At 42.1% G+C, this 18779-nt stretch overlaps 1 protein-coding gene across 1 annotated transcript in view; it reads right to left on the reverse strand.

Moving 5' to 3' along the window:
- EXOC4 (exocyst complex component 4) overlaps window positions 1–18779 on the reverse strand; it is a 402172-nt gene that overhangs the window by 289581 nt on the left and 93812 nt on the right. The window contains exon 8 of the mRNA XM_042872752.1: window positions 3944–4089. Within this exon, the coding sequence (XP_042728686.1) occupies window positions 3944–4089 (146 nt within the window). The remainder of the gene's footprint in view (window positions 1–3943; window positions 4090–18779) is intronic.

Here is an 18779-nt window from a genome sequence, read left to right on the forward strand (position 1 = left end):
ATCAGTGCAGCTCTGCTGGAAAAAGACACAGAGCTGCCTGCATGGCATGGAGATGGCTCCTCTGAGCCATCAGCTGGGAACACTCAATCATTCACATAGGAATGGCCCCAAAAAATTGGTAAAATCCAAACCAAAGTGATAAGTTAGTATCATATAAGTTGTCAACAGGCATATATGTAAAGCCACAAATTATTAACTAATACTTTCATTGCAACTAAGAATTAATTATTACTTATTGTATGGCTCCAATACTCTACAAGGATTAATCTGAGAAGAGACACTTTTCAACCATGGAGCCCCATTAACACAATGTTTGTCCCTAAGAGTAGAAATGACACTGCAGCTTTTCAGGACAGCTCTGGGCTTGCCATGATGTGAGCTGGATGCTCCTGGGGTCTAATGTCCCATGGCCAAGGAGCGTGAGGTCAGCAGCAGCCCTTTGTATCCAGGTTGGGCAGTTCTGCCACAGTCAGTGGGAACAAAGCATTTTCAAACTATCAAAGTGAACTGAAGAATTCATGGTGAAGACCACAAGATGTTGAGGTGCTTCTGCCAAGGATGAATGAATCAGCCTCAGCATCAAGCAGAGGGACACTCACAAGATATCATGCCGCATGGACGGTGTGATGCTTACGTTATTTTTTGTGAGCATTTATAAGCCCTCTTTCCTGGATCCATTCTTCTCCCATGCTCCTCTTTCCACTCACCATCCCTACTCTCATAATCCTTTCCTATCCTCATGCTGGTCCTCCAGTGGCACACTGTTCTTTAGAATACAGAATCACAGAATGGCTTGGGTTGGAAGGGATCCTCCCAAGGATTATCAAGTTTCAATCCTCTGCCACAGGCAGGGCCACCAACCTCCAGAGTTACACATAATTATAGTCAAGCATGAGACTAACATGTTGAGTATTCAACAGCTGCTTCTACAATCCATTCCTTCATTCCTTTCCCAAGAATGCCCGATCTCAGTCTTGCCAATCCAATCTGCAAGGGAGATGGCAACCCAAATATGAGGCTAGCAGGCTATAAGAAAGAAGGAGATAGACTCTTCAGCACGGTCTGTTGTGATAAGACAAGGGGAAATGGTTTCAAACTATAAGAGGGGAGATTTAAAGTTTTTTGGTTTGCCTTTTTTTTTTTTTTTTTAAATAAGGGTGGTGAGGCAACAGAACGCAATGCCCAGAAAGCAGGTGGATGCCCCATCCCTGGAGACACTCAACCAGGATGGTGCAGGCTCTGAGCAACTTGACCAAGCTGTTGGTGCCCCTGCTGACTGTAAGGGAGTTGGATGAGATGTCCCTTCTACAATTCTATGATTCTAAAAATGCAAATGGCACCTTTTTGGAAAAGAAGAAAGCCAGGCTTATGATGACTCAACCTACCTGGTCTGTCAAAGAAACCTGCACCTGAAGTTCTACTTTCTCAATCAATATTAAACAACTAAATCCATCAAGAACCCCCACCTCCCCCCCCTGAGAACTGTACCTATTTTTGAGATAAGGAATGATTCAAAGTCTCTTCCAAATGCTGATTTCCAGATTGTGAGACCCAATTCAAGAGTCCTCACTCTCTCCACTACTGCTACATCACACAATACATGTGAGCACACAACTAGCAAAAGTACTCAGTATTTAGAAAATTAGCTTCTAACAAGCTATCACAGGACACAGCACAAACACCTGCATCAAGCTGCAGGGAAAACACAAGGTGGAGCTCTGCCCTAAGAGACTTCTGAAGGGAGGAATTAAACACAGATATTCTGATGACAAGTGGATGGCTCGTCTGATTTGGACAGAGCTAATGGAAAGGCACAAAAAGAACCTTGCAGCCAATGTGAAAAGCACTGAAGATGAGAGAGAAGACAAGAATAACACTCCATCAAACATGTACATCCCTCAGTGGACTGAGAAATTCCATTTCAACTGAGATTTCCATAGATATGGTGACAGCTGACAGAAGACAGATAACCAAATAAGAGATCCCAATAAGTGCTGCTGTCACCACAGTGCCAGCAATGACTTGGTGACAGGACCACGAGTGGTAAGAGACGTGCTGTTCCTATGAGGTTAGTCACCTTCACTTTAAACAATTACACCTACCTTCACTCTGCTGACAAACTAATATACACACTTAAATTGCTGTAGGTGAAACAGAGCATCCTTATTCCTCAAGCCTAAATGCCCCAAGTACACCCAAGAACAGATATAAAATGAAAATGTGAACAGCCCTATTTTGTTCCAGTAGAGATCTGTAAGACGGAGTAAATTCAAAGAGCATGATTTTCACCCAAATAACAATGGGAATGTTAAAAAACAGGTGGGGAGGAATAACCGTGGGTTGACAGGGTGGCAGGAGATACTCTGACATCCTACAGGCAAACGTTTAACCTTCTAATAACAAGAGATTACATAGACAGCTAAACCTGTGAGAGGGAAGTGCAAAAGACTGGTTTATAACTGAAGCCTAGAGGTACCATGAGAACACAGCTGCTATACAGCCATGCACAAAGGGCAAAAGAAAACAGAGTTCCAGCAAGTTCTGGATAGCCAAAATAGATATAAGATATAGTTGGGAAAAAAAAAAAACAAAAAAAAACAAAAAAAACAACGAACAATCTGTACATAGGTCACAGAATGAAAAGTTCCCAATTACTACTATTTCCCATCACTCAGCCTTTCCCATTACTGAAGTTCCTCCTTAGGAACTTCATGATGGAGCGTTAACTCTCCATCGTGGTAATGATCTACTCCAACGTGGGATTTTGTATATTAAAGACACCCAGTTGCCCATCTCCAGAAAACTAAATGGGGAAACCACAAGCTCTTGCTTCCGATTCCTCCTCCTTCATGCAAACATCTCAGTACACATATTTTTTTTTAATTTATACTTGGACTCTACGTGGGAGAGCAAAGCCTCATAAGGCTCACTACTGAACTAATGAGCAGTGAAAGACAGCTCACAGTCCTGCAGCAGCTTGTAGTCCAGACTCTACCCATCAGACAAGCTGTTTCTGCTGCAGTTGAGCATGGGGGAAAGATTGCTGCCCCAAGCTACTAGTACTCCCTAGCACCATTCCCTTTGCTGCCTTTCCCTCAGATCTGCCATTAAACTTATATGCTCCCTTAGCAACTGCTTTAGAACAGTTTCATTGCAGAAAAAAAAAAAAAAGTCATTAAAAAGATTATTCTGGCAGTTCTGAGTTCAGGAAGCCACACACATGGTTATGCTAGCAGAGCTGCAGCATCAGATCAAAACTGTGATCTTTCAGCACAGAGCCCCTGCTGTCAAAACAGCACATTTTGGTAATTCCTCAAAACCCTCAAGAGACCAAAACTGGATGTCAGTAAATGAGATGAAAATTCAGCAAAGCTCACCTGAATCTCAGTGTATTAACAAGGTGGTTTCTCCTCTGCTAACAGAGCTGCTCACCAACAATCCTCATCCATGCACATCAAACCCAGTTCCCTGAATCCCTCCCTTGTCCACCTACCCTTTCATCCTCTTATGGTCTCCCCTCGATCACTTCTTTCTTTTCACTTTGAACTCTGAATTAAAGAAGCTAGTGATAGGATTAACCACTTAGTCCATCTAGTAATTATATAGTTATCTTAATTCTCTTTGTCCAGTTCCTTTTATCGCTGCCTTTAACACAGGTCTTGAACACACTGTGCACAAAGAGGCAGAATACACTGCTGCATGCTTTGCAGCAGCTTGGGTAAAGGGATCCCAACACTGGGATGTGTTTGAAAGAGCTGAGCTCTAAAAATCAACAATGAATCCAAAAAAGTGACCTTACTGAGGCTTCAGCATTGAGTATCAAGTCTCCATCACCAAACTTGCACCCTACTTACACTGTGAAACTGCAATTATCAGCCAGCTCATGCAATACTCAAGGCAACGGAGGAAGATTATACAGCTTCAACATCATCCCAGCACTTACTTGAACAAAGGGTTTTTAGGCCTTTGGGGCTTCTTCTTCGCAAAGAATGCTGCAAATTCTCTCCCAGAGCTGGCATAGCTAAGCTGAGCGGATGGCTCCGAGGCAGTGCGGGTGTTCTTCATATCCAGGTATTCTGTCAGGAGCATCTGCAAACAGAAGGGAGAGGACCACAACAATTGAGATAAAGCAATATTATAACGTAATGGGAACAGGCAAGATCTTTAAGTACTCTACAGGACTGGAAAAATCATGAAAAATCTCAAAAATTCTAGTTAACAGAAAGCCAGCTCCATTTTCAGAAATGAGATCCTAGTGACCTGAATGCCACTGTTTTGTTTTTTTTTTTTATAAAAGCCCACCCTGCATTACTGAACCAACTGAATCTGCTACAAAACCCTGACCAACCTGAGATGACAGCCTCTTTTCTCATGTGAAAAGCGATAGGACACGAGGAAACTGTGCACCAGGGGAGTTTATTGGGTATTAGGAAGAATTTCTTCACAGAGAGCGGTCAAGCACGATTCTACTCAGGGGAAGTTCTTCACAGAGAGAGTGGTGAAGTGCTGGAACAGCTGCCCAGAGAGGTTGTGGATGCTCCATCCATCCCAGGAGGTTTTCAAGGCCAGGCTGGATGGGGCCATGGGCAGCCTGGGCTGGTATTAAATGGGGAGGTTGGTGGTTCTGCCTGCAGCAGGGAGGTTAGAGCTTCATGATCCTTGAGATCCCTTCCAACTCACGCCATTCTGTGATTCTATGAAGCATTGCAATGGGTTGCCCAAGGAAGTGGGGGAAACCCAATTGCTGGAGTTAGTTAAGAGATGTGTGGATGTGGCACTAAGGGACACAGTTTGCAGTGTGATGGAGTTGGTCAGGTTGATGGTTGGATTTGATGTTCTCGAAGGTCCCTCCAAAGTAGATGATTCTGTGAATTTCCCACCCCTCCCCATAGTGATTCCCAGCAGCAGCAGGGAGATGGTAGGTGGGCTGTTGGCTGGCCTTTTTAGACTGATTACATGCCACAGCTCTTGCAAACATACAGGTCAGCAATATTGATATGTTCTGTTATAAAAACTCCTTTTATATTTGTAGAAAAGTCATAGCTATACATACGCACATTTGTACGTCTTAATATAAAACACGCACGTGTGGGTTTGTGTGGATGTATGGGTCACGTATGCTGCATGTTGGAAAAAAATCTGGAAATGCTGCAAAAATTGCCCTTTATTAGCTCCCAAATGAACCACACGTGTCTTTTTCTAGTCACTGTAAATATAAATACCCACAGCCATTAGTTCTGCTAACTTAGTTTAAAATTGATTTTCCTCTAGCCCAATAAATCCAGTATGAGGGTGTGGGGTCTGATTGTGAACAGGATCCTTTTGTGAAGCCTCTGCAGCCTTAAATCATGGTCTGATGTTTGGTGCTGTTTAGGCAACTCCATGGTGCAGAAGCAGAAATAGATTCCAAGTCATTCACTTTTAATTTCTGGGCCTGAAGACAGATAGAAACACCTTATAATTTGCTTTTGACACTGTGTGAACAAATTCACTCCTGGTGTTGAGAAAACTCTTACCTACATGGAGGCCATTAGTAAAGTGTTCCATTTTAATAACTAGCAAGTCAGAACCCTTCAAAGAGATTTGTTTGTAATGAAAGGAATGCATCAGTGCAGTGCTACGTCTACACAAACTGCCTGGTAATAAACATCTAGGCAAATGGTATCATTCCCTAATTAGAAATTATTCAGGATTGCTTAAAAAAACAAAAGAATACCAATGTAAAGAAAGTTCAACTCCTGAAACATCTCAATTAAAACTTTACTTGAGCACAAGCTTTTAAAATGTACGCTCATTGTTAGGAGGAAAAATAATCACCGTGCTAATTTTTAACAGTAATTTACCAAATCCGTTTGTACTCGCATATTTGCATTTCATCTCCTCTACTTGAATTAACAACCTTAAAATCACCACAAAAATGTAATTAAACCCTCAAACTTAATCAAGTTTAAAAAAAAAAAAAAAAGAAAAACATTTAGCAACGTGTTCTCACGTTATGGACGAAATTTATTTAGCACCGTGGTCTGGTGGGAGGCGTCCCTGCCTATAGAAGGGGGTTGGAACTAGATCTGAAAGGTCCCTTCCAACTCAAACCATTCTATGACTCTACCATAATGGGTTCCGTGACTTTGATGTTGTTTTATAACCAGGACTGGGAGGTGCAAAATGTGCTATACAAGACTTAAAAGTCACAACAAGTCAAGAGGAGCTTGCAGCTAGGAACATAAAGAATTGCCCATCAGTTAAAAGGGAAACGGAGAAACAAAAGATCAGTTGTGGTAAGATGCTCAGAACAGTTCTGGTAACACCACACTTTAGGAAAAAGAGAAAATTATGGCAATGTTAGGCAGGCAGAGCAAGACACCATCAGTCTCTAAAAAGCTAAAAGCTTCAAGAGCAGCAAAAATCACTGGTTTTGGTAACTATTCTCAAAGTTCATCTTTAAGTTATAAAATCCAACTGCAGCAAAACCGTGCTAGACACATCAAAGCTCTTTCTGCTCCAGTGCCCCGTGCTCAACAGTTACATAAATTCTTCAGAACGAAGTAATTAAGTGTAAGCTTGGCTGAGCGGTTACAATGCACAGCCAAGCAGGAGAGAAGTTAAGACAGGAGACACCTACAGCATACAGTGCATTTGGTTTTAATCTTCGTGCTGGAGTTATAAGCCCTTATAATTTAAGCAATCTTAATACTTGTATGTGGGATGGTCTTAAAATCTTGCCTCACAAATAGCCTGAAGATTCACTTTCTCATTTCTCTATACAATACATGCCCTTGGCCCAACGTCATCAGCCTCACTTTACTCCTTCCTTCCATGTGGGCAGTCCAAGTTATCCAAAGCTAGTGCTTACAGATGAATTTAAGTATCGTGTTCCAGTGGCAGTTGTGGCACAGCCATGTACTTATTAAAAGGCACAGCAAGCTATTTAAAAATGCACTTTAAAAAAAAGAGAAGAAAAAAAGAGACATCTTCCTGTCTATCCAAGTGAACCAGAGCCTTCCTTAACAATGAAATAAGGGATTTCAGCATTTTGTCCCATAACACCCAGTTAGGAGTTGCTAAGCCATCAATCAAAAACCTTGTTAGGCATTAATCACATGGACATACAGCAAGATGCATGAGTGGCCGTAAAGCTTGCAACATCCCATTCATCTGTAACAAGGACTTTTGACTTTCTGTTCAGTGGTCAAATTCTGTCATCCTTGTACTGTATTTATATTGATGTCAAACAAATAAAGCAAGAGAACAAAGCATTCTTCATCCAGCTGCTCTTTGGAAAAGAAAATTAATATAGATGTTGTACTAAAAAGGCAATATGTATGGATTTGGAGGCGTAATTAAATTCTCCAATTTTGAAAGGTCAAATCAGTACATGTGGCCTGTCTATCACATTGACCTGGTAGCAGCCTGCAGTACACTCTGAACTACAGTGGAGGAAGAGTTTGCTTCTGTGTCTGATCACTGACTGCACGTGCTGTACCTCTCCAGATCCACGACCTCAGTTTTTGGTTGAGCCTTGTGGGAAGCTGAACAAGACTATGAACAAAACACAGGCAATAAAACATGGCTGGACACAGAGTGACAGAAGAAACGGCCACAAGTTCGCCAGGGGAGATTAGATTAGATATAAGGAAAAACTTTTCCTCTCAGAAAGTGGACAGGCACTGGAATGGCCTGCCCAGGAAGGTGGTGATGTCACCATCTCTGGTGGTGTTCAAGAGGCATCTGGATGAGGTGCTACGAGATATGGTTTGGTAGCTTAGTGGGTAGTAATGGTGACGGGTGGACGGTTGGACCAGATGATCTTATAGGTCCTTTCCAACCTTGTGATTCTACGACTCTGTGATTTATTTGTGCCTGTTCTGAGGGTTTACATAAGAGGCCTCAATTCAGAGCAAGTTCTATTGCATTAACTAAAAGCTGTACATAGGTATGAACTATCATCACCATCTCTGAATTAAGGTGGATAATGAAGGATGAGCAGTTGAAAATCATGCCTCAAAACAGGATCCCTAAAACACCACTTTCTCTCACAGCTTATCTTTGGAGACAATTCCATCTCCAGCAGCTCTGGTTGGCACAGCAGCAATGGGACCTCCAAAAAACAGATATTTTAGGTAACCAAATCCCAAGACATTTACACCAACAACAACCCTTCTGTATTTTGATAAATTTTGGAAGAAAACATAACACTCAAAGCTCTGTTTCGCTATGTTCCTTATAAGCAGTTACCATGAGATAGCAATTCAGTATAATAACATTGATGCATGAAGTTACTGAAGAGTAGCCACCAAATCATAGAATGTACCAAGTTGGAGGGGACCCTTCAGGATCACAGAGTCCAACTCCTGGCTCAGCTGCCCCTCATACACATTGCCCTCCAGACCCTTCCCCATCTTTGCAGCCCTCTTTTGGATGCCATAACGTACTCAGACTTCAATCAGGATGATCTAACAGAAGAGCGGGACTGGAATTCTGATATACTGAAATAACCTTTAAACCTGCCTGAAAAGCTCTCTACACTATGAACACAGTTTATGCCTTCATGTATTTGGGGGATCTTGAAGATCGAATGAAAACTAATACCATACCCTGAATTTTACAAGGGTAAACGGAATGAACAGGTAATTACTGGCCTCTCCACCTCCTATTGATCAGGGACATAATTAAAGAAGAGATGACAGAAGACTCTATTAAAAAAGAATTAAGGAATAATAGCAGAATTCATGTCCAGCAAAAAGGACTTGCAGAAAACAGACCTTGGCTAACCGGCATTTCGTAGGGATGACTAATTTGGTTTGAAATAAACCCAGACAGGTGAAGTTATTTTCACCAAGGACGCAACAGAAAAGCCAAAACAACGGAAGAAAACACAGCATCCACTACAACAGAAACCAGCAGCTTAGTGAAGCAACTTAATATCTCAGTAGAAATTGGAGGAAGCCACCAAAAGTGGATTTTGCAAAGTACCAGAAATCTTAATTCCTCTTTTCTTTTTTGTCTTCTGTATTCCAAGCAAAATAACTGTTCCAGAACCTCTTTTGTCTGGTTAGAAATCTTCTAACTTACAGACTAAGCTTAGAATGCTTTCATTTTTAAAACAGAAACAATTAGAAGCTCTGCACCTACAGAAAAAGAATGAAAGTCTTGACCTACAGGACTACTGCGTAAAGCAGTGACTGTAGAAAACTTGGTAATGAAGATATACAGCAGCAGAGATGTTCCCATTGTGACAATGGAAACTAATTAGCAAATTGGAAGTGATGTACAGAGCACGGAGCTTTGTCAGAAGTAAAAGTTGACACTCTCTCCACAAGAGGTCACACATTTGGAAGGCCAAACAAAACCAAGGCACTCCTACAAAGGAAGAACAGGCAAAAATGGGGCAGGGGTGCACAAAAGAAGCCTGGAAGTTATTAAATGGCTGCAAGGCACAACTTGGAGGAACACACCGAGAAATCACAACCTCAGCCTTGTTAGCTTCGCAAAGGGAAGGCTGAGAGGTTACTAGATCAGCCTGCAACACGTAACTTGGAGCATAGAACTGATGAGAAAAATCTTCACTAATGAATTTCTTTAAAAAAAAAAAATTGAAAGGTTGGAAAGTTGAAGCTGGACAGACTTCCACTAGCAGTTCGGCATACACTTCCAGAGCATAATTAACCACTTACATCAAAGGTTACATTGTATTCTCTGTCATTGATTTTTTAATTTTACTTTTTTTTTAAGCACTCCCCCAGTCAAACTGGATGGCTTTCTAAAGGATGTGCCCTCTTTCAAGCAGGAATTAACTCAAGAAAGTACCACGGCTTGTTTTATGCAGAGGTCAGACAAGAGGATCACAGCAGCTCCAATTGGCCTTACAGCCTGGGAATCTCAATAAAGGCACAGGAGCACTCAGTGCCAGCTCTCCAGCTCCTCCATGACCGAGTCATTGATGTTCAAAGTGCTGTTCTTACACAGCACCTTTAATTACCATCTCCATTGATAGAGGAAATTAAAGCAGCCACTGTTAATGTTTGTGTTTGTGAGCGGGTTTGCACTGGAGGAAGTTTCTGCCCACGCCTTTCTTGGGCACGAAACTGCAAACATCACTTCTGCTCCGAGGAAGCTGTAAAAAAAAAATCAAAACAAAACAAATCCCACTCTCAGAATAGAGACTGTATCTCTCGTTTGCAACTGCCAGCACCACGCAGCAGAATGAGATCTATTTTCAGCTTCTTGCTCTGTCACAGTGAGCACCTGCAGAAACGCTGCCATTTCAGCTGCACTGACACACTGCAGTCCTCCTGCACTGCATCAGCCTCCAAGAATGCTTTGGAGTTGCATTTTAGTTGGAGCTAGCAGGAAGAACAGGAAGCTGAGCTTGTAAAGTGGAAGACAGATTTCCTAACAGGAATCCAGTGAGAGAAGTCAGTTACAAACAGAACAGAAGAGAGCGTTCAAATTATAACACAACCCCCGGATCAATGGGAAAGCAGATGCCTGGTGACAACAAAACACAGTGCCAAGCATTGGCAAAAACATCCCTGAAATGATGATATGGAGCTGTAGACAACTTCAGGGGTAGTAAAAGTAGAACCAGTAGGACGCAGTGCTGTGAAGTGCCCTCTGAAGTCCCCTTTCTCTAAAAGGGGATAAAAAGGAGGGGAATCGACTTTTTACAAGGATAGATAGTGACAGAACAAGGAGGAATGGTTTTAAGCTTAAGAAGAGAAGGTTCAGATTGGATGTCAGTGGGAAGTTCTTTAGAGAGAGAGTGGAGAGGTGCTGGAACAGCTGCCCAGAGAGGTTGTGGATGCCCCGTCCATTCCTGGAGGTGTTCAAGGCCAGGTTGGATGAGGCCCTGGGCAGCCTGGTCTGGTATTAAACGTGGAGGTTGGTGGCCCTGCCTGCAGCAGGGGGGTTGGAGCTTCATGATCCTTGAGGTCCCTTCCAACCCAAGCCATTCTATGGTTCTAAGCCATTTTGTGATTTTATTCTATGATTCTGTGACTCTGCTTCTTTGTAAACATAAAAAATGGAATCATTACTGAAGCTGTGGAGACTGGATGTAACTATTAGCAAAGTTCCAGAAAAGGGCAAGAAAAGCTGTGGTGCTCAGTGTGAGCAGTCTATAGCTAATTACATAGTAATTTGCAGAAAGAAAATTTTTAATAATTAAAATGCTGCACTAACTGTTGAATTTAACCAAGAAAATCCACCAAACAATAGGTTGACTGAATTCTAAGAGCACTGAGCTTTTTGCTTAAGTTGTACCATGCTGAGAACAGGAGCAACATATGGCAAACACTACAAAGAGCAAAGCAGGAAGGTAAGTCAGAAAGAATAAAATGACTTTTCAGGTGCCATGAATACCATCTAATGCTGCACAACCTGATTTATCTAATCCTCTTGTTGCCCATGAAATTAATTTAACTGAAACATAATAATAAGAATTAATTCTCTCAAGGCATTGCCCAATTCCACTACTGAACAAGAAGCAAAAATTCTTACTGCTTTCCATTTTTGGGAAAAAAAGTAAAAAATAACCCCAGAACTATTTAGATAATACTATCACTGCCAGTGCTACTAGAGTCATTATCAATGCTAATTGTCAATTAGCACAGCTATTGCTGTAGACCTGTGAACGTGCATCTACCTCCAGGGAGCAAGCGAACAAACCTTATAACTACTCTAAATGCAGAACTTCTTAAAAGCTGTTTTAATTGGCAACGGATTGTACACCTTCCCGGATTGCTGTGGGTTGTTTAAAGCCAGAACCTTTGCATTTCGTACACTTCTGACAACGTGTGAGGACGTCACATCCAACCCAGGAGCAGCACAGGCTCTGGCTGCACTTGGTGCGTAGATAAGTTGAAGTCACTTGAGATATAATATATACTGATGTATGTTTCAGAGCAACCACCATCATCAGGCTGTAGATCACTTGAATGAACCAGTGCTGACCAGCACTCATTTTATCTTCCCACTCCACATAAAGCTGCCGTAACAGCTTGTGCAGCTAGCAGGCAAGCGATGGGTTCAGAATCAAACACACAGCATAATTCAAACTGCAGTGTTTTCTACTAATTAACCCTTTGATGCATCAACAGCACTATGACATATCATTATCCAGTCAGAAAGATTTGAAGTGAAACCCTGTTGCTACTACAAGCACCAAGAAAAACGTCACCAAGTTGCACAGGGTTTGCAGATCTCTCCTCCATCCCTACTCACCTACTGCACCAGTAGTAGGAGATTCATCCATCCTAGCCTACACTTGGGGCTCTGAAAATAAGCAGCTAGAAGAAAAAGCTGATGAGAAACATGTTACAGAAAGTAAATTATTTTCCACAAGGTGCAGCAGGCACATGGAAGCAGGAGCTCTGTTTCAGCATCGTGTCCTCAAAGGTGGTTTTGCAATTACTTCCCAACTTCAGTTGTTTTAATATCCATAACCACCAATCTGCTACCAGCTCACAAAAAGGTACACAGTGAAGGTCATCCTCAGTTTCCTGATGCATGAAGTTTTAAGATGCTTGCTTTGAAATGCAGTCATTTGGCCCACACAAAAGGAACAACAGCTGGACTGCCATTTTCTAGAGCTCTCCCAGTAGTTCTGCTCATTTATTTAAATAAAACAAATAAATTTGCTGTTGGTATTTGTTCCAGCAACCAACAGTCAACTTGAATAGCTGGGTCATAAAACAAATGGACAGCACTTAGTTTTCTCCAGGCACATCAGCTGTTTTGCCAACACAGACTGAGCTCACAAAAGCAACCCAAGGAACGAGGCTGCTTCCTCACTTCGGTGTCAAGACCTCCACACCAAAGCAAAAAACACACAAAGAAAGAAAACACCAGAATGAAGGTGGGTGGCACAAGGAGTCAGATTATTCATTTCCTCAAAGGAAAAGCAATGCTGACGTACGTTTCCATAGTAAAGCAGATGTGTCATCTGCCAAGACTATGACTGGAATCAGTGAGACCTACACATTTACACAGCTTGGGTAGAGACTGAAAAATGCTTGGGAGGCAGAGGAATCCAATTGTAAATTTTGAGAAGTAAACCCCATTGGCCTCTAGGCAGTAATTTGGAATTCCTAGGATTGTTTAATGACTACACAAAAGTACATAGGCAGGTATATGTGTATAAAGGTACATTATATATATATATAGATAGACAGATAGATGCACACGTGTATCTTTAGTGCTTGGTCCTTCTGATATGACTGATGAGAAGTTGTAAAATTCATATGGTTCAGTGCTATGTAGAGCATGGGTAAGTAACCAACTGTACTCTAAGATGGTCCAAAAAGCAATAAAGTTAATCCAAAAGGCATAATTACCACCTGCCTCATAGACTGTACAAAATGAAGTATTTCCATGCATGTTTAAAACCCTGTCTTTCAGTTTGACTGGATTCTATTTTGTTCATGTAGCATATAAAAAGGTCAAGGAGGAGTGTAAGAGTTGAACAGGTAATTGAGTGCAGATTACTGCTGTGCAATTATGATTTAGTGAAACTTCACTGCTTCTGCACATTTTGTAGAGGAGGAAGTTACAGATGGAAACTTCTGTTTATAACTGAAGCAAGGCTAAGCATCTCTAAATCACAAAGGTTCAGGAAGAGGGCTGATGTGGCACTAAGGGACATGGCTAGAGGGCATGGTGGGGATGGGTTGATGGTTGGACTGCATGATCTTAGTGGCCTTTTCCATCCTTAATGATTCTATGAAAGAGGACATATTCACTCATGTTTAGTGCCTGCTGCACATTCACATCTCAGAGCACCCTCCTTCCCATGGAAGAGATGTGCAACTGTAATGCATGTGAGAAACAGGGCAACATTTAACCTACCTCACACGAGCTTCTGCTACTCAAACTGGCACATACAACACAGCAGCAGCAAAGAGAGGAAAAGGCAACATGCTGTTTAAATACCATCCGTGTTAACTCACGTAATACAGCACACTTCGTGTATTTCATGCTTTCAACTAATTGCTTAAGACATCCTGCTACAGTGCAGATAGTAACAGTAGTGTGCCCTCAGTCTTCATTAAATGCCAGCTCTTAATAACAGACTCCAAAAGGGCTTTAATTGCATTTACTTGGAGCTCCTGAACTTTAAAAGTTGTTAATCAGACTTCTATGTAAATGGAATGACGATTAAAGGTTAAGTACAGGTTTCTGAAATTTCAGCAGTTGAAGACGTATTGCCCTTAACAGGGAAGAGAAACTACCAGGCTTGACAGGAACTAAACATCTTAATTAAATACTCAGAAGTACAGTACTTATTTCTCCGTGAAGTTCTATTTTCAAATGTCAAACTTAATCAGGCACTCGACAAAAACGTGCAATATCCCCACAGCACAGAACAAAAATGCCTTGGGATCCCTTCCTGACAAAACACCTGCACATCTCCCAGCCCTCAGCTCCTTAGCAAATTCCAGCTCTCCAAGCCACTCATCCCAAACAACGAGACAGAAAGTTTTATGGCCCTAAAGCTGCAGGTGTCCAGTTCAGAAATAGGAGACAACATTTCTCAACCCATCAGATTTTCTTCCGTTTGCTTGGTTTATCCCTGTAACAACAGTGTCATGCTGACAAATAAACATAAGGGCTCTCTATAAATTTGACTTTGCATAGATTTATTTCCCTCCAGGGTACAGTCCATCAATTATCACCGGCAAAGAGTATAAAAACTTCTTTGGTGGGAGTAAATTTAGCATGTCTGCTCTGTGAGTGCTGTTTGCTCTGGATTTTGTGCTGAATACTCACACTGACCTGAGATGTATTTCAATTAACTATGATTCCAGCCCCCGATTTCCGTTCATTTGCAAAGACATCAGTTCTGTTAGCAGTATATGTCCTGCAGTTACATACAGAAGAGAGAAATGAACCTAAATGGGATCCATGAACAGAGACTTTACGGCAAAGTATTACCAAGTAAGAACTCCATACAGCTTGGGATTCAAATTGTAGTCCTGGTGAAGAGTAACTGCACCCAAGCTTATCCCAGGGACTGAGCAAAGGACTTCAAGACCTCTGCCTTAGGTCTTACACACAGACTGACCCACGTGTTTCACATATGCAATGATTTGACTACATTGCAAACTACCACATGTTTTCAAAATTAAGTACAAGCCTGCATCTTTTTTTTTTTATATATATATATATTTTTTTTAATTACAAACTCCACCTAATCCTAGGAGAATATATTTATATCAAGGCTGGATGTGGTTCTGGGCAGCCTGGTCTGGTGACTGGTGATCCTGCACACAGCAGGGGGATTGAAATTGGATGATCTTTGAGGTCCTTTTCAACCCAGACCACTTTATGATTCTATAACTTTTCCAGTAAGCTACACAGCAGCTGCAGTAACTACTGCTCTGCAACAACAGTGCTGTACGGGATAGAAAAATAAGTCCAGGAAAACTTGCACAATGAAGGTTACTATTCTACTTGCAACCAAAAGCGTGAAAGAAATTTAGCAGTGCAAGCTGCAGAGGCAGATTTGGCCTTCAAACAATGCAACATAGTGAGAAAGAAGTAACATAAGCACCAATGAAATTCAATAGAAGCGAGTGAAAGATCTGCGCTGATCAATGGAGATAATTAAAAACTTCGTGAGAGCGACTTGAAAAAAGGAGGAAGAGTAAGGAAACTTCCACCCATAGCACAGTGCTGTAGTAGGGGGCATTACCCACAATGATTCACCAACGAGCATCACGTGAACTGAAAGAGGCTTAAAAATATCTGCTGCAGTTAAACCCAGTATTGTTAATTTATTGTACATGAAAGGCTTTTAAACAGATCTACAGGAACAGCTACAACGTTGCACTTAGAAAAGCCTACCGAGGAACTTACCAGCGTAATTTCCTGTGTTCGTCAAAATTAACTGGAAGACTTTTAGACCTCACTCCTTCCTCAAAGTGCCTTAATAATAAGGTCATTCCAAGGCAGCCCTGCATAGCCAGCACCACACTTCATAAAAAACTTTTCTCAGACTCTTTAAATACACAATGGCATTTTCTAATTGCCCAAATCCTTGAAGATCCAACCACATCTGAATCTACAACCGTGACCCAGAAGCAAAGCACCTAACAGAGAGAAACGGCCCATGAAATTAGACACAAGGGGTTTTTATACAAAGGAACAGCAAAATGCTACAGCAGCATATGTATGCTTCTGTATGAACAAGCCTAGAGACTCCAAGACATTGACAAAAGGGCACCGTCCCCTTTGACACCAACCCCAGCAGCCACCATTTCAAGGCCAGCTTATGAGGCCGGCTTATAAGGCCACTGATATCTTTGAAATGACATCAGAACTGTAAGACCTGCTTTGTCAAACTTACAATAAGTAGAGCCTGATTTTCCTCCCATCCCCAAACAGATGGAGGTGTGCACCAGTGCGGTGCTCTCTGCAGCCTGGGTATGGAGACTGAGCATCACACTTCAGTAAGAAATTACCACTGACCTTATTCCAGAAATATATGCTTCCCTAATGCTTCAGGATCTTTGATGTTATCAGAAATATCCTGATGCCAGAGGGGGGAGCTCAGAGCATAGGCAAGATTCTTGCTTTCAGGCTTTGGGGGTAAGACAATAACAATCTGAAGCAGCTCAAAGCTCTCCTGTATGAGCCATTCCTTCTTTTTGAAGTACTCATCAGGACCGCTACACTCCTTTGCCTTTTATGTTGTTCTACAAAAGGCACTGCACCAGGCCACCAAAACGCCGGCGTTAAGCAGATTATACCATTTCTGATCGTGTACCATTACAGTAGACACTTGAATGTCTTTCTGCATCAGGGAGCCTTTTCCTCCCCCTTTCATCAGCTTATCAAATGAAGCTTAAACAGTAACGCTTGCATCTAATGATACTAGGGACCTTGTAATGGGATTAGGAAAAACACCATCATTAGTTTTGAGGAGGAATGTGACCTTGAAGAGGTTTCTTACTTCACATTTAAGCTAACACAGCAGGAACAGTGAAACAGATTCCTGAAAAGAGATAAAGAATAGATACGAAGAAGCAAGGGACCCGCTCTTCCCAAGTAGATCCTGTATTGCTCCCATACTAATACCATGTACAGAAAGAAACTGATAACCACATCACGTCCTGGATCATAGAAAGGAAAGACAGACCCTTTCCAAGGCCAGTTTGAGAGGCTATTTGCTTATCAAAAGTGTTTTTTACACATCAAACTACAGACAAGCAAAGGCCAGTGCTCATGTCACGGCTTCTTCCCTGGTACTCTCAGCTCGTGATTCTCCTTCCATATGCAACACCAAAATCCTTGTGGGACTCAGCACACAGCACCAACGTTTCCTGAGCTCTCTTCTTCCACAGCCCCACCAGTAAGCATCCTTCAGCTGCTCCTAAGGGATCTGTTGACAAGTGCACATGGGGACAACTCCCTGCAATCCATCCACGGTCTCCAGTGGCAAAGTAGAGACCCCCAAGCTCATTTCCAAAGTGTTTCTCCACAGTGAGAATGCTCTGCACCCCACTGAAACGTACCCGATTTGGAAAGTGTTCATGGGAGAGAAATTATTTTAGATGAAATTTCTCCAGCAAGACCTGCAACCGTTGCTTTTGTTTACTCAGAAAAGTGTAAGTGCTTCTGGAATAACTGTGTGGTTTCCAATATCCAAACCAATCATGCATGTCACTGTTTCCTTCAGCAAAAACATTCCTTTAGATTGCCAAAAGGAAGTGTAAATGCAATAGCAACAGAAATCCATTTTACAGCTAAAAAGCCTAAGAAAAAAAAAAACCCACCACCAATAAAAACAACACTTTCTATTTTTACCATTTATACATATAAGCTCTAAAGCAAACAACAGTACTGCTCAGAAGGGACCTCCTCCTACACACACCACAGCATCTCTATCCAGCTCTTTACTACCTTACTGCAAAATACTTCCCTTGCTCTTTGAGATGCAGGGTGTGAATCCAACTCTATTTTCCTCAGCAGGGAGCCCCTACAAGACTGGTCCCTCCCAGAGGAATTCCAGATGCAGGAACATCATCAGGCTATGGCCATACAGTGAATTTTTAATACTTGTCATTTGCGCTGCAAGTGCACGATTCAGGCAGAGATTTATTCCAAACACTGAAAGAAAAACAGTGCAGTGTGTCAGGTCAGTGAGTACGCTGCTCCAGAGGGCTGGATCTTTGCAAACAGGTTCCAGCTTTGGCTACACTGTCTCCATATAAACAGGAGGAGGTACGACTGTTTACAAGGGTGGACAGCGACAGGATAAGGGGAAATGGTTTTAAACTGAGACAGGGGAGGTTTAGGTTAGATATTAGGAGGAAGCTTTTCCACACAAAGAGTGATGACAGACTGGAAAATGTTGCCCCAGGAGGTTGTGGATGCCCCATCCCTGCAGGCATTCGAGGCCAGGCTGGATGTGGCTCTGGGCAGCCTGGTCTGGTGACCCTGCACACAGCAGGGGATTGAAACTAGATGATCGCTGTGGTCCTTTTCAACCCATTCCATGATTCAAATACAAATTTCAGTGATGAATGGCTCGTTTTAGGAGCAAATGATTCGTTTTAGTCTGAACAACATCAAATAAAGGGACCAGGACAACTGAAGTCCAACCACAAGCTCTGCCGTCCAGGTCAGGACATGAAGGCAGAGTGCATCTGGACAACACCTTAAATTTTACAGAAGTCAACACTCACCCATCCCAGGTTTATGCAGAAGTTGCAGTGTGTGAAACTGGCAGGCTCGTGCCACTGGGTGGAGCCAAGATAAAGCAGATGGTTGTAACATAA

This window comes from Lagopus leucura, unplaced genomic scaffold (assembly GCF_019238085.1).
Source record: "Lagopus leucura isolate 7727_CA_CO unplaced genomic scaffold, USGS_WTPT01 Super-Scaffold_100008, whole genome shotgun sequence".
Lineage (NCBI taxonomy): Eukaryota > Metazoa > Chordata > Aves > Galliformes > Phasianidae > Lagopus > Lagopus leucura.